This window comes from Mesoplodon mirus, assembly GCF_964341445.2.
Source record: "Mesoplodon mirus genome assembly, chromosome: 13".
Classification (NCBI taxonomy): domain Eukaryota; kingdom Metazoa; phylum Chordata; class Mammalia; order Artiodactyla; family Ziphiidae; genus Mesoplodon; species Mesoplodon mirus.
In genome coordinates this window covers 7,572,036-7,588,221 of record NC_138989.1, presented here as the reverse complement: position 1 = coordinate 7,588,221, position 16,186 = coordinate 7,572,036, and the positions used below count along the sequence as shown (strand labels likewise).

At 43.2% G+C, this 16,186-nt stretch overlaps 1 protein-coding gene across 4 annotated transcripts in view; it reads right to left on the bottom strand.

The window, feature by feature from the left end:
• Positions 1-16,186, bottom strand: part of CLIP1 (CAP-Gly domain containing linker protein 1) — a 122,862-nt gene that overhangs the window by 30,062 nt on the left and 76,614 nt on the right. For 3 of the 4 annotated variants that reach the window (XM_082641031.1, XM_082641033.1, XM_082641032.1), the window contains 7 exons: positions 14,563-14,620; positions 13,950-14,033; positions 12,881-13,037; positions 10,619-10,784; positions 10,305-10,520; positions 4,488-4,604; positions 2,314-2,420 (listed from right to left, as the gene is read on the bottom strand). In XM_082641031.1, the coding sequence (XP_082497157.1) occupies positions 2,314-2,420; positions 4,488-4,604; positions 10,305-10,520; positions 10,619-10,784; positions 12,881-13,037; positions 13,950-14,033; positions 14,563-14,620 (905 nt within the window). Of the gene's footprint in view, positions 1-2,313; positions 2,421-4,487; positions 4,605-5,767; positions 8,036-10,304; positions 10,521-10,618; positions 10,785-12,880; positions 13,038-13,949; positions 14,034-14,562; positions 14,621-16,186 lie in introns of all 4 variants that reach the window. The other variant, XM_082641034.1, reaches the window with a different exon arrangement.

Genomic DNA, 16,186 nt, shown 5'->3' with positions numbered 1-16,186 from the left:
GACAATCAGAAGCAGTGCAGGCCCTGTCTGCCCTGTGGTCTGGTTCCCCCTGGCCCGAACTCCTCCCTCAGGGATCAGAGACCCGGGAACTGGCCCCGGGGAGGAAGGCGCAGGCGCGGTGGATGGCAGTGCAGCCCACAGGCTTTTGCTCCGGCTCCCTTGCGGCCGCGGGCATGAGGCTGAGCTTTCCTTATTCAATGGGGTCGTTCAAAGGGCACGCAGAAAGAGTTTCCCTCTTGGCAGGGGTGAGACCACCGCACACTGAGCGGAGGTGGGGGACATGACAGAGAGACTGAGTGAGGAGGGTGACACTTAACGCTAGACCAGTGCGACGACCCTTACAGGAGACTCCCAGATAGCTCTGCAGGAGACAGGAATTCCACCCTCGGCTGGGTCCCCTCTCGCCCCGCCCCTCCACTACCCAGCACCGTCCAGAGAGCTCAGAGGGGGGTGATGGCAGAGGGGGCGTGGTGAGGGTATCTTCTCCCTACGCTCAGATCCTCCCTCACCAGCTGCCTTTGTGACGCAGATGATGGGCTCCAGACACTCAGGTGAGCAGAGCTACTGTGTCACGGTGGGTGGGTGGGGGACACCCTGAACTGTAGCTGAACCCACCCTCTCTGAACTGATTTGAATTCGTTTTTCCTATCACAGTGACCGTTTCTATTTGTGCTCTTTGCCTTTGGCAGACCAGGAGATTCAAGCCTCTCCTGGTGGCCAATCACCACAACTGTGCATGTATACATCAGTGTAAAAGGAACTGTTGGGAACTGTTTAAACACCACCTAGAGAAATATCACTAAAACCAAGACTGCCCAAAGGATCCATCATCAACGTCGTGAGCTGTCCATCCCCTCAGATGAGCAGCTCAGATGAGATCATTTCTAGGAGGATTTTAAGAACTCGCAGAAGAACTAGACATAGTATATACTGATTTAATCCAAGCTTGATCAACACATAGTATTGAGGATGGTGACTTGGGAACAGCAGTTTGGAACTGGTGCTTTTGCTTGTGTTTGAATCTCATCTATTCATTTGATCAAAACTGGAAATAAATAACACAAACCCTCGGAGGGCAGGGTCCACATACAATTCACCTTTGTATCCTTCCTAGCTTAACTGTACCTAGAACAAAGGACATACTCAAATGTTCACCAGATTAGTTGGCTTTAAATTTTAGGTTCACATGGCTGATACAGTGTAGTTCTCAGAACAGATAAGCAAAATGAAATCTACTCTGTAACTGTCACTTACAATGCCAGATAAATAACCACCTGCAATGATTATAAGAACCAAACTCGAAAGGTGGTATTAACAAAGGAAACATGGGCAGCCTGTCTGCCTGAAATCTAGGCAGCAGACTGATGGGTAAACCTTGATTGGAAAGAGTCTCCCAAAATTCTGCTCTTTTAATTTCCATGCCAGAAGATTAGATTACTACTAAAATCAAGACTACTGATAATCTCAAAAGTGCATGCTTGGGCTTTCCTGGTGGCACAGTGGTTGAGAGTCTGCCTGCCGATGCAGGGGACACGGGTTCGTGCCCTGGTCCGGGAAGATCCCACATGCCGCGGAGTGGCTGGGCCCGTGAGCCATGGCCGCTGAGCCTGCGCGTCTGGAGCCTGTGCGCCACAACGGGAGAGGCCACAGCAGTGAGAGTCCCGCGTACCGCCAAAAAAAAAAAAAAAAGTGCATGCTTTTTTTTTTTCCCTATAGAAAGAGTTTTGAGGGATTGATTAATAGAGGGTCTGATGTTTCCTAATGTTGAGATTAGCTACCATGTAAGCATACTACTTTAAAAAGCTCTGGGGGTTTCCCTGGTGGCGCAGTGGTTGGGAGTCTGCCTGCCGATGCAGGGGACACGGGTTCGTGCCCCGGTCCGGGAGGATCCCGCGTGCCGCGGAGCGGCTGGGCCCGTGAGCCATGGCCGCTGAGCCTGCGCGTCTGGAGCCTGTGCTCCGCAGTGGGAGAGGCCACGGCGGTGAGAGGCCCATGTACCGCAAAAAAAAAAAAAAAAGCTCTGATTCCCCTTGGATTTTCATAAGGCTTTACCAAGTCACATTTGAATTCCAGCTGTCCTAACTTATCAGCCAGCACATTTCATTTTGATCCTGTAACTTAGCTATAGTTCTGACTTCACAGTGTAACGTTACAGGGGTGACTTCTCAGGTTTGCAACAGCGTTTGGGGGGCAGGAGGGAGACTATTACTTTTGACTATGTACTTGTCAAGTATTCTAAAAATAATTAGCATTGTTTTCCCTTTTGCAATTTTAAATAAGTGCCATAATTTCTCTCAAAGAAGGTAAACTTACATTTCTTTCTTGAATTCTTCCATTTTTTGGTTCTCTACAGTCAGAAGTTCTTTTGATTTGTTCAGCTCTTCCATATTTTTCAAGTTGTTTTCTTTAAGTGTATCCAACTTAAACACCAAGAGAAAAAAACTTGATGAAATTATTTCATTTTCGAGTCACATGACTGGACAGACAAATCATTCATGAAAAGGTGAAATTAGTCATTTGCAAAACAAACAAACAAAAAGATCACCTGGGTGAAGAGATTATAAATGATCAAGTCTATTATAAACTGCAACCTCCCCCTTACTTTCGTCAGACATGTCCTGTACACCTGGCCAAAATGTCAAACTAAATTGCTACATAAATTAAAGCAAAAGTTTTCTTTCACCTTGTATACAATTCTCAAAATTTATCATTGAACTTGCTATTCATGTATAATCCATCTTAAAAAAAAAAACAAAAAGAAATTGCAAAGGCATGCCATCAGCAAGGATTAATTCTCTGTAATGAAAATAAACCCCTTTCTTCCCCAAAGACTAGTCATTTAGGATAAGATATTTTTCAATGTCAGTACCAAACTTCTATGGTCGTCATTATAAAAATTATTGGGATATTTGTAGATGGGAAAAGATTCAGTTATTCATCTCAACTTCAATCTGAAAAGGAAAAGGCCACGTAGTGAGACTGAAAAGCACTCACTCACATTCAGCCCTATCACCTGCCCATGGGGGACACAGCCAGCCTAGGTCCTGGCCCCTGGTGGGAAAGCCAGACACATTACTAGAATGAGCGGGGATGTCCAACCACAGGCTCTGGCAGGTGGCTGGAGTTCGAGCTGTGCATCCCCCAAGGATGGGGAGCTCGTCACGGGCAATCCATTACACAGGGTGTGCTTCTGGCGCCTTGTTGGCTTTCTAGGGCTTGTATAGTTATCTCCTACAGCCAAAGGTACTTCTGTCCTGTCACCTGCTACCAGTCAGGAGCCTTAGAAAGTGTCTTGCTGGTTTTAATACCCCATCTCCCTTTTAATGCCCCCTAACATTCCAGATTCATGGAATGTTCAGTGGGTCCAAAAACGGATTCCTCCAGTCTGTATTCTGGCTGTAACAAGACATCAAGGGGTATGGTTTAGAAGCACACAATTCTCCCTGAATCTATCTTCAAAGGTTAGAGACATTCCCTAAAATCTCATTTACTTTAGCTTCTAATTTTGGTTATCATCTATTATTTTTGATGCTTTTATATTTTCAGCTTAAGTCCTCTTCTGTTAGGACTGTCAATTCCTAAACGTACTCTTTTTTCTTATATACAGCAGCTTCTTATTAGTCATCAATTTTATAAACATACTCTTTTCTATGTCAAGTTTTATTTACCCTAAAATTATCTCAAAATGTTCATGTCTTTATGGATTTCAATCATTGACCTTCCATCATGAGAAGGCCTGATCTTTATAGTAGCTATTCAATGTGGCTATCCAGATTTTCCCTGGCTTTAATTTCTTAACCTCTTACCTGACTATCGCTTTAAAAAGTATTTCAAGTTCTACAGAACTTCACATAACTATTTCAGCGAAGCAATCTGCTTGAGATTTATGTAACAGCTTTCCAAAGAAAGAAAGGGTTGGTATGAGCTGGGGGTGGGGGGACTGGGAATCAAAGGAAGGTGCAAGAATAAGAAATGCTACTTCTGGACAGAATCAAAATTATCTTGAGGCCGCACATCTATCCAAGACCCAGAAGTGACTGATTCAAAATGAGACAAAAGGGAACCAGTACTGAATTAGGCCAAGAAAAAGGCCTATGTCAAACTCAGGGCTGCGGGATGGAATTCAGTGGCTCAAAGTTGGGAGACAGTTGAGAAAAAAAGCATATGTGATTTAAGATAAAAAATACAAAAGCTAGAGAATGTTATCGGTACCTCCTATCATTAGTTCTACCACTGAACAATTACCACAGAAAGCCACGCTGTTAGGGTTTTCCCCCCCTTTTTTAAAGGTTGATCCTACTAAATAAGTAATGAAGTGATACATTTTACTTAATATTATCATCCGGGTGTACGTGCGACTCCACTAACATAGATCAAACCTGTGTAAGGCCACACTTCAAAAAATAAACAATCCTGAGTTAGTGATCAAACACTCCATGAAGTCGATAAGCTGTCCTCTGTACAAAAAGCCATTTAAATCTGATTACTTCGTTCTGCAGTTTTTCATTTGTCTGCTTGGAATCCTCCAAGGAGGCCAGAGTTTCCGTCTTCTCTTTGGTCATCTGTTCCATTATCTGCATGGCATCTTCTGCTGTTTGAGCAGCCTAAATACGAGAAAGCCCTGTGAGAAATGAGGGCACCCCTCACCAACCCGGGAAGGTGACTAACACTCAGGCCATAGGGCTCAGGGTCTGTGTGGTGAAGGGAATCACACAGAGACGGTGAGCCAGTCACTGATCCTGTGCCGAAGCAGACAGACCAAGACATCAGAGGTCTTTACTCCAAAGCAGAACAAAGTTATAGACCCTTTTTGTGCCATTTTTTCAACAGGCCAACTGTAATATGCAATTTGTGTATTTTCAGACCCCTCTAAACCTACATTTTCTAAGTTCCAAGTTCCACTAACAACAGTGCTCACTATTCTGACTTATGTTTGAGAGAAATGCTTAGCAATAATAAAGAGTAACATCCTTACGTGGCCGAATTTTCTCTTCATCATATTTATTGTTAAAAATTTTAAATACTATTCTTGCTATCTCAAATTTGGGGCTTTTGAGATCACTTGGAATTTAGGTTGGGAACTTCTCATATAAAAATAAAAATTATTTGGGCAGTTACAGTGTAAGGCTCAAGCGTTTAATGCGAAGCACTGAATGACAAAGTCGATGAGAAGCTGTAGGTAATGAACATAAGCATGGCTGTGAATAAAAAAGATAACATGCATATGGAAACAAATCCTTAGCTGATAAGATATTGAAAAAAATCACCTAAGTGAATTAAAATCTTTTTAGGCACCTGCTTACAATTTCATGTGGTCTAATAAAGTTTATAGGAATTCTGCCTTTATACCTTCCCTGTTACCAACTGTGGAGGTTTCCCTGGAATCTTCCAATTCGGAATGAATAGACACAATGGAACAATTAAAAGTCACATAGAAGATACTTTGTTTTAACATGTGCCCATTTTACTATCGTTCTTAAGCCTTTAAGAACCACGGTTGCCTTTTTCACAAAAAATTCTCCCTACATTAAAAAAATCTATCCTTTTTATTCACAGTTTGCAATTTTTTCTAATGGAGAGGGACAACTGCGATTAGACACTTAGTAAAGAGTTGCCCTTTCAGGTGGTGACAAAGAGCTTGAGATATCTAAGCCAGTGATTCAATGGGGTGGGTTTCCTTCTGCCGAAATGAAGAAATCCCTCAGCCACTGCAGGGTTAGTGCACAGGGTTAGGCCAGGTGCTAAACACTTGAACCTCCCACTTTACCGTAAAGGACTGCAGAGTCTCGAGCTCTCTAATTTTAAGAGTGAGCTTGCTCTTGTCTTTCCTTAAAATACGGTTCTCATTTTGAGATTCTAGGAGGTTGATTGAGATATGGCTGTTGGTTTTGGCCAACTGGCTGATCTCTTTCTGAAGGATGAAGTAGCTTTCGGCCAGCTTCTCCTTCTCCTTCAGGAGCTCGTCCTTTTCCAGTATCATCTCTCTTTTCTCAGCCAGGAGGTTCTTGTTGTCCTGCATCACCCTGGCCCGCTCAGCCAGGGTCACCTCGTGGTTCAGCCGCAGGTCATCCAGCATCTTGGTGAGGCAGCTGTGCAGCTCCTGCAGCTCCAGCTTGGATTTGGACAAGGCAGCAAAATCGCTCTTCAGATCCTCTATGTTGGTGGCCAGTTGAGCCGTCTCTGCGCTCAAGAGTTCCTTCTCCTTAACAATCTCCGCCACTTTCTGCTCTGAGTTGCTCTTGTCTTGGATGAGCACAGAGTTCTCGGACTGGAGCTCCTTGGTGCGCATGCTCAGAGCCTCCACCTCCTGCTCCAGGAGCACCACTCTCTCGTGGAGTCTGTTGTTTTCACACAAGGATGACTCTTTGTCCTGGGTCCTGGCTTCTTTCTCCAGGATGAGGGACTGCTGCATCATGTGGATCTTCTCATTTAACTTCTGACACTCTTCTTGCAGGTTCAACCCATCCTTCAGCAAGATGTTCTTTTCAGTACAGCAAGCCTTGAGTTCAGCGTTCAAACTCTCCTTTGCTTGCAGTACGTTCGTGTGTTCTTTTTCTAGAGTCTTTTTGGCATTTTGAGCCTCTTTCAGCATCAAAGCGAGATCACACTTGGTGGCTGCGGGTTCTTGGTTTTCCTTTTTTCTCTCTTGAAGCTCTTTCTTCAGAGCATCAAGATTACCGAGCAGTTTCATCTTCTCGTGCACAATGATTCTTCTGTTTGCAGACTCTTGATCGTATTTCTTTTTAAGGTCTTCTATGGCTTTGACGGAATTCTCTCTTTCTGCAAGTAAATCTGTATTTTTCATTTCCAGTACAGATTTTTCTTTCAAGAGACTCTCCTGCTGCTTTTTGAGCTTAGTGATTTTCTGACAAAGCATCTCCTTCTCAGAAGTTAGGTAAGTGATCTTCTCGTTCAGGTTCATCTCGATGTGGGCAGCCTCTTCCGAGCATTTGTTGAGTTTTTCAGTGATGAGCCTATTTTCACTTAGAAGTTCTTCTTTTTTGGCCAAGAGCCTTCTCTCAGAGGAGGCCAAGGTTTCTTTTTCATGCAGAAGCTGGATGCACTCGGAGTCTGTGATCTCCCGACTGGTCTTAATTTCTTCCAGCAGCTTGGTGAGGCTTGTGTTTGTGGCCTGAAGTTGCAGAGTCTCCAGCTCGGCCTCCCTCAGAGCTTTGCTGGCCTCCTGCAGCTGTGCGCGGAGCCCACTGGCTTCCATGCTGAGCAGATGTTTGACCTGAAGGGCAGCCTCCAGGCTGGCATTCAGCTTTTCCTGATCTTGAAGCAGCATGTCCTTCTCAAACTGCAGATCTTTGCTGTTTTGGAGGAGACGGTCTCTTTCGACCTTTAAGGCTATGCACATGTTATCAAGACCTGACTGTTTCTCCAAAGCTGACTTTTTCTCAGTTGTGAGATTTTCCATCTCCTGCACCAAGCTTTTCTGATCTTTGACTAGCTCCTCATAGGCGTTCTGAAGGTTCTGAATAATTTCATCTTTATCTTCAGCCAGTGCAAGGTTTTCAGTTACAAGCTTCTTGATATGATCCTCCAGGTGATCTTTTTCTTCCAGATTCTTCTTAGACTCAGCCATCAAAATATCTTGGCTGAACTGGAGTTCCTCTGTGAGTGCCTGCAAGCTTGCTTTGGAAGCCTGCAAAGACTCATTTTCCATATTTACCTTCAAGAGTTCTTCCTGTGCGTTATTGATTTCTTTCAGTAATTTCTCTCTCTCAACAGCCAAAGCTGCTCTATTGGGCTGTTCCTGCTGATAAAGCTTTTCAGCATCTTGCTTTTCTTCTAAGACTTTCTCCTTTTCTAAATTAAGAGTTTCGTTTACTGACCATAGCTTCTGTTGGTCTTCCTGAAGTAAAGTTATTTTGGCCTCCACCTCTACAAGCTTTGACAAAAGTGAACCTTTTTCTAACTTTAAAGCATTTCCCTCCTGTGCAAGAAGCTGCTTCTCTGATTTCAGACCCCTCAGCTCTTCTGACATTAGTTCAATTTCGTTTTTGGCTGATGTTAATAAGTAAGTTAGCGACTACAGAAACAAAAGATGGAAAGAATGGAAACAAAATGAAATCAAGCAGCCAAATGCAAGCCCGAATAACTTAACGTAACCTAAACCATAAAGTTAAAAAAAATTTTACAATAACTGTCATAGAAACTGTCTGGATAACAGGGGAAAGAAACTCGATGAACAGAGCCCCAAAAAGGATAATGCAAAGCAAGTTTAGCTTTGCAAAGTGCTGATGTATCTACTGGTTTATCTTTGAAACAACTTTTGAAGTATTCCTGATAGACACCTAGAAGATACAAACAGTAGTTTGACTTTGACGTCAGGGCATGAAATTCTTTCCTGCCATTCCAATTATCCAATTGTTTCTATTGTAGAAGGGATTCATAGAATTTTTTAAAACACAATCCAAAGAACTACAAAAAGTGAGTATACTTTAACCAAAAAAGAGGAGGAAGGGCAAGGTATTATAAACTACTGCTTTTCAAACTAAATGCAGAACTTTACTTACTAAAGGACCTGGCCTGAGACTGATTTAGCTTCAATATTACATATAACTTAGTAAAAATACAGACTAATTTGCTAGTCTCTGGTGACCAAAATAAATGGGCTTTAAAAAAGTGTATTGGTTTATAAAGTAAATTGACCACAATGTCTCTACCAGCTCTGTCCAGAACTTTCTGCAATGATACAAATGGACTTTATCTGTGCTGTCCATTGTGGTAGCCACTAACCACACGTGCGGTGCTTGCGACTGAGAGGATGAATTTATAACTTGAACTAATTTAGATTTAAATGGCCACATGTAGCTAGTGGCTACTGTACTGGACGGCACAGCTATAGTTCATTGGCTCTTAAACCAGGGAACATGGGAGCATTGTGGGCTCCATGAATCTCTTGAGATTTCATCTAAAACTTGTTGAGTGTGTATACCAGCTTTCCTGGGGGAAATATCTTAAGGTTTCATCAGATTCTCAAAAGAGTCTGTTGAGCCCCTGCTGTTGACAACATTGAGATTCTCAGAAATCGGATATCCAGACAACTTTGGAAGGGGAACAATCCTGGGCATTTTAACCAAATGATCTTTATAAAAACAACAACAACAAACAAACAAATTAATGAGCCTTTACACAAACCACCAGAATGCTGTGGTTTGGTCAGGCTGCAACATTTTAAGGGAAACACTAAAAAACTAGAGTCTGTCCAGATAAAGGGAACCACAGAGACAAAAACTCTGGAAATTATATCCAGTTGTTAAATGGTTCATAAACCTGGAGACACATCACAGGGAAAAGAGAAAGTTTTGATGGACAGCATGTAGGAAAAAGAAAATTTAGGCATCTTATACATGACATATATTACATGTCATGCTACACTTAATTTATAAGTTTTAAATAGGCTCTGTTTCAAGTCCTATGTATGCTCTTTTCTATTTTCTTTCTACTAAACTCTCTCTCTCTCTCTCTCTCTCTCTCTCTCTCTCTATATATATATATATATATATATATATAAACATTTCTCTGACACATTAAAAATAATTAAAGACAAGTATTTGCTTTTCTTTGAGCCATTTAGATGGGAGTAGGAGGGTTGAACTTCATTACGTTACCAGAGTCAAAAAACATATCGGGACACTGATACTATCCTGACACCATAAAATGAAATTCAGTGTATCAAGTTCTACTCTACTTAGCAGTAGGATGTTTTCTCACAGCCCTTAACTCCAGCTTCCTTGTTGACGAGCTCGTAGTGCCTTCCTGCGGACATGCGGGAGCCCTCTCTAGAGCTCTCCCTTCTGCTTTATCCTCTAAGAGCTCTGTGCCTCCCACCAGGCTCCATTCCCTGCCCACCTGCCTCACGTGGCCTCTGCCTCTTGCTTTTCTGCAAGATGTCTCTCCTAACCCTGGTGCAAGGTGGCAGCAAGATGGCCAAGATTAGAGGAACATGCTTTCCCACCACAAAGAGTCTACTACAGGCAGGCAGACAGAGGTCAGGCAACAGCAGACTGTTCGTGACAGCTGGGGAGCAAGCAGCGTAGGGGGTGGTGGCCACACAGTACATTTGGGGGAAAGACCTGTAGCCATCACCCTCCCTGAGAAGGAACAGCGGCTGGTACAAAGCACTTAAGATACAGGAAATGTAATTCGCCCTCCTGCCACGCACTCTGAGGGCCGACACAGGTAACGGCCACTGAACCCATCCCACGTGCTGCTGCTTTCCAAGCACCCTTGCAGCCCTGACGCGGAACGCAAACAAACTGTAATTCGACAACACGGTTCTCCCCACCACGTACTCTGGCTTTGTCGGCTTGCCTTCTCAGCTCCTCCGTCTCCTGCAGCAAGTCGCTGTTCTCCTTCTGTGCGGCCTTCAGCCGCTCCCCTGTGTCCAGCAGCATCTTCTGGAGGTTCTGCAGAACTTCTTCGTGCTTGGCCTGTGTCTCAGAACTGGCTTCTTCATACCTGGCTTTCAGCTCTTGACACTCGTTGTGGCTCATTTGCATTTTCTTTTCCTGCAGACACCCCGAGTCAGGAGTGAGTCATTTGGCCATGTCTGTTCTGCCCCTCAACCTCCCCTGCCAGCCAACAGTCCCACTGATTCTCTCCTTACCAGGTCTGACAATTTTGTCAGCAGTTCTTTCTTTTCTTCCTCATGCTTTTTAGCTGCTTCTTGCTGGCTCTGTTCAGCTTTGAGAGTTACTTCCCCAATACTTTTCTGCAGAAGACTTGCATTTTCATTAGCCTTGGTGAGTTTTAGCTGTAGTTCTTCTACATTTCTAGAACAAGTTTCAATACAAGGCGTCAGATTTTTCAAAAGAGTAATTTAAATTCTAGAGTTGTACTTTAAAATATTAATAATAATTGTCTTAATGATTATAAATGTTATGAGCAATTAATAACATCTGAAATAAGCAAAAAACCAAAACAGGGCTTCCCTGGTGGTGCAGTGGTTGAGAGTCCGCCTGCCGATGAAGGGGACACAGGTTTGTGTCCCGGTCCGGGAAGATCCCACATGCCGCAGAGCGGCTGGGCCCATGATCCAGGGCCGCTGAGCCTGTGCTCCGCAACAGGAAAGGCCCCAACAGTGAGAGGCCCGCGTACCGCAAAAAAAAAAAAAAGAAAAAAACAAAAAAACTGACTTGTCCTGAAGAATAATTTAAACAGTTGTGATGGCTACAAATACCTTAGAGTAACTACTCCTCTAACTGTGAACATTTATTATTTTATGTCAGTAGATCAATAAGGAAAAATGAGTGAAAAGTAATAAGCACATTAGAGGACGTAAGTATTTCGAGGTTTCCAAATTTTAGCAGACTAGATTATCAAAGACTCATTTTGGGGTCGCTTGAGAACAGAAGATACGAAAATAACAGTAATGTGACATTCTAGCTCAAAGAGAACCACGTGGTCCCACAAAGATGTACGAGGGCCATCAACCTGGAGAAAAGGCTGGCTCATGGACCGGAGAACAGGAAGGAAACTTGGACGGTGCCTCTGGATAATCACCGACAGAAGTGGAACTTCTCCAAGGCTCTGTGCCACAACCGCCTGGGCAGCTGTGCCCACCTCACAGCAGGACTGCCACAGTCGGCCAACCAAGGCCCATCTGCCCGTCACCCACCAACCCTGAGCCGTGCGTGAGTGCACGGCTGGACGTAAACTAACTCTGCCAAGTATTAATGCTTTCAGAATCAGAAGTCTACCGGGGCTAATATGTCCTCTAAAAGTTTTTGCCTTATAAAATAAACATTTGGGGCTTCCCTGGTGGCGCAGTGGTTGAGAGTCTGCCTGCCGATGCAGGGGACACGGGTTCATGCCCCGGTCCGGGAAGATCCCACATGCCACGGAGCGGCTGGGCCCGTGAGCCATGGCCGCTGAGCCTGCGTGTCCGGAGCCTGTGCTCCGCAACGGGAGAGGCCACAACAGTGAGAGGCCCGCGTACCACAAAAAAAAAAAAAAAAAAAAAAAATTTGATTTTTATATGGCAGCCATCAAAAGAAAAAAAAATCAAAGCAACGAGAGCCTCAGAATAAAGATGAGAAGAGAGATTACGATAATAGAAGCTTTAGCGCTGAGGAAGTAGGGTGTAGTGATGAAAAGCAGCAAGGGCTCTGGGACCACACCACCTAGATCTGAAACCTCAGGCAAGTTACTTAACCTCATTAAGCCTCAATTTCCTTTTCTTTGAAATAGGAACAATAGGGGCTTCCCTGGTGACGCAGTGGTTAAGAATCTGCCTGCCAATGCAGGGGACACGGGTTCAAGCCCTGGTCCGGGAAGATCCCACATGCCGCAGAGCAACTAAGCCCACACACCACAGCTACTGAGCCTGCGCTCTAGAGCCCACGCTCTAGAGCCCGGGAGCCACAACTACTGAGCCCACGTGCCACAACTACTAAAGCCTGCGCGCCTAGAGCCCGTGCTCCACAAGAGAAGCCACCACAGTGAGAAGCCCGCCCACCGCAACGAAGATCCAACGCAGCCAAAAATAAATAAGTAAAAATAAATTTTTTAAAAAAAGGAACAATAATACACTCACCTGAGAGGATTATTAGAACTAGAAAATATACTCTACACAAAGCTGTCAGCATAGTGTGTGACACGTGGTCAGCCCTTCACACGTGTTATCTATCATTACACTGAAATAGGTTAAAAATATTTTTAACTGCCTGTAAAAGATGTTATTGCCATTGGTAAACTACTACCTTTACAAGTCACCAGAAAGTCTGCAATACACTGCGATAACAGAGAAAGAATGAGATTCAGGCAACTTTAAAACCTAACAGTCCTGAAGATTTCGGCTCCCTTCCCACCCAGACCTTGCTCGAGGGCCTAACCCAAAGCAGGCGCTCTTATTAATACTCATACGTACCTTTCTTTCAGACGTAATTCATCATTCATTTTTGTCAGCTGAGAAGAACTATCTCCTGACATTTTCATTATTACTGCAATGTCGTTTTCCAGTTTTTCCTTCGCCTTTATCAACTGCTCTTCCCTTTCATCTCTCTCTCTAAATTTTGCCTCCATATCTGAATATATATAGAAAAAAATAGCACTGTTGTGTTATAATAAACAAAAATGTATTAACTACACCCTGTATGCCAAGCCTTGCTCTGGGAATATTTGCATATAGCAATCCCTGCCCTCATGAAAATTACACTCTAGCAAAGAAGACAGACAATAAACAAGACAAATAAAGAGAATAAATAGTACAATAGATAGTGGTAAGTGCTAAGAGGGAAAAAAAATACAAGTGGAGAAAGGAGTCAGGAAGGAGTTGGGGAGGTTAAAATCTTAGAGAGCGCCTCTCTGAGACGGTGACATTTAAGTAAAACCCTGAGGGAAGTGAGGGAAGAGGAATGCAGGCAGAGGGGAAAGCAAGAGCAAAGGCCCCGAGGCAGGAACATGCTTGACAATCAAGTATCACCAAGGAGGCCAATATGGTTGCAGTGGAAGGAACAAGGGGAAGAATAGTACAGGATGAAATCATAGAGATAAGAGGACCTGATGACAGTAAGGACCACAGCTTTTAATGTGAGTGAGATGGGAGCCACTGGGCCATTCTGAGCAGAGAAGTGACATGATCTGACTCGATGTTGAAAGGATCCCCCTGGCTGCTGGGCTGAGAACAGACTGAAGGGGTGAAGAGCAGAAGCAGGCAGCCCAGGTGGCCAGCTGTTACTACAGCTTCGATTAAAGATGCTGGTTGACTCGGATCAAGGATAGCAGGGGGAGTAGTGAGATGGGGTGGATTCTGACTTGTTTGAAAACAAGGCAGAGAGAATTCGCTAAGGTTTAAAGACCTCAAACAAGTATTTTATCACAATATAACATGAGTGAAGAATTTATGCCTGAATAGTAGGTATGCTGTGACAACACACTAAAATTATCTCAAATCTTAGGAAGCCTACTACATTTAATGTGTAGAGACGTCTTCTTACCTGTTAAATTTTCTCTCAACTTCTCCAATTCAGAAGACAGCACATTAAACTGTTCCTCTTTTTGGTGTAATTTATTTACAGTTTCTATTTGGGATGAAGTTAAAAGTTTAATACATTTCATAGTTAATAAGCCATCTAAAGCTTGACTGTCTTAAAACCAAATCAAATCAAAAGCTTGAGATTTGGGATCACAGGAATACTAAACAGTCCCATTACAAATCAAACCACTGAATAATGAACCTAAAGAAACAAGCAAGCAACTCTTTCTTGTCTCCCCAAATCTGTAGATCAGTTAGGCACCAGGCATCCATTTTCCAGGCATCTCTTTCCTCCTTCCACTTAAAACTCAATAAAGCTATCAATGACTGAAGCTTAGTTAAGACAATACTTTTCCCAAGTACACCTACATTTTAATACGGAACAAGCTTTAAGTCAAAAGGAAGAATGAATGGGAGCTTGAGGCTTCAGGAAGCCAAGGGAACCCAGTATTACTGTGCACTGCAGGAACTTCCAGGGTGGTGAAATCAGGCTACAGGCAGCATCTATTTTTATGCACCAAAGGCCAGCTCCAGCTTGAGAACAAGTGAGCTGCTCATACTCTGCTAAGACATACCTTGCATACTTCTCTGAACAGAGACTGTCTGCTGTGAAGCATCAGCAAAATTTTCTCTCTAAAGAAAAAGAAGTGGACATTCAGAATAGAAAGATTTCAGATTATAAAAATAAAGTTTCTATGACTACAACATTATCTATTTTTTGTTGCTAGCTTTGTTTCATTAAAGCTAACATATGCTTAAAACATGTAGGCATCAATTACTACCATATGCATACTGTGCGCGTGTACACACGAGTGAGGTTTGCATGTGTGCTGCATGCGTGGGTATGCACATGTCTGTACATGTGTGGATGTGCACACTTATGTCAGTATATGCATGTGTGGACACACATGTGCCACATGTATGCTTTTTTTTCATGTTGCTACCCTCAAGTAGCAGAACCTCTCTTCAGAAATCTGCCTGAGACAGTGTACAGAGTTCCGAAATTTGTTTTTTTAATATTTCTTTTTTTCATTGAAGTATAATTGGTTTACAACGTTGGGTTAGTTTCAGGTGTGTACAGCAAAGTAATTCAGTTATACATATATATTTTTTCAGCTTCTTTTCCCTAATAAGTTATTACAAAATACTGAGTATAGTTCCCTGTGCTACACAGTAGGCCCCTGTTGGTTATCTATTTTGTACGTAGCAGTGTGTATACGTTAATCCCAAACTCCTAATTTATCCCTCCCCCTGGCCTTTCCCCTTTGGTAACCATAGTTTGTTTTCTATGTCTGTGGGTCTGAGCTCTGAAATGTTTTACATCTAAGAATAGTCAGAACCTAGTATCTTAAAACCAGATCTGTGTCAACTACCTTCAACCAAGAAGTCCACTGCTCACTCACTATCTTCTCTAAACATGACGGGAGGGCAGGATAAAACCACTCTCCTGATCTTCCTGAGACGAACTTTGAGCTAGATACACCAAGTGAATTTTTATTTATTTTTATTTTTTTTATTTTTAAAAAATATTTATTTATTTTTGGCTGTGTTGGGTCTTTGTTGCTGTGTGCGGGCTTTCTCTAGTTCCAATGAGCGGGGGCTACTCTTCATTGTGGTGTGTGGGCTTCTCATTGCGGTGGCTTCTCTTGTTGCAGAGCACAGGCTCTGGAGCGTAGGCTCACTAGTTGTGGCGCACGGGCTTAGTTGCTCCGCGGCATGTGGGATCTTACCAGATCAGGGCTCGAACCCGTGTCCTCTAGCATTGGCAGGAGGACTCTTTAACTACTGTGCCACCAGGGAAGCCCCCAAGTGAATTTTTAAATGAGTCTTTGTAATTAATTATATTTTAGTTTAAAAATGGGCTCACAAGCCACAAGTCCATCAAAGCCCACAAGTTGTCCACCTGTGTTACTCCCAAAGCCAGACCTCAGGTGACATGTTTTCAGAAGACATAGAGGAATACTCTAACTTAGAAAAAAAAGTAAGGCATCCTGAAAGTTCAGGGAGGAGGGCAGAGGAACGACATGAAACTCAAAACACATTTTCTTAAAGGACACCATATTGAAAAATGGTAATTTCCAGGTCAACTTTTCTCAATATGTAGCTGAAATATGCTGTATCATAACTGTCTGATAAAACTCTCTACATTGAAACTGTGCTGTTCAACTGGCAGCCACCGGCCACGTGTGGCTTCTAAGC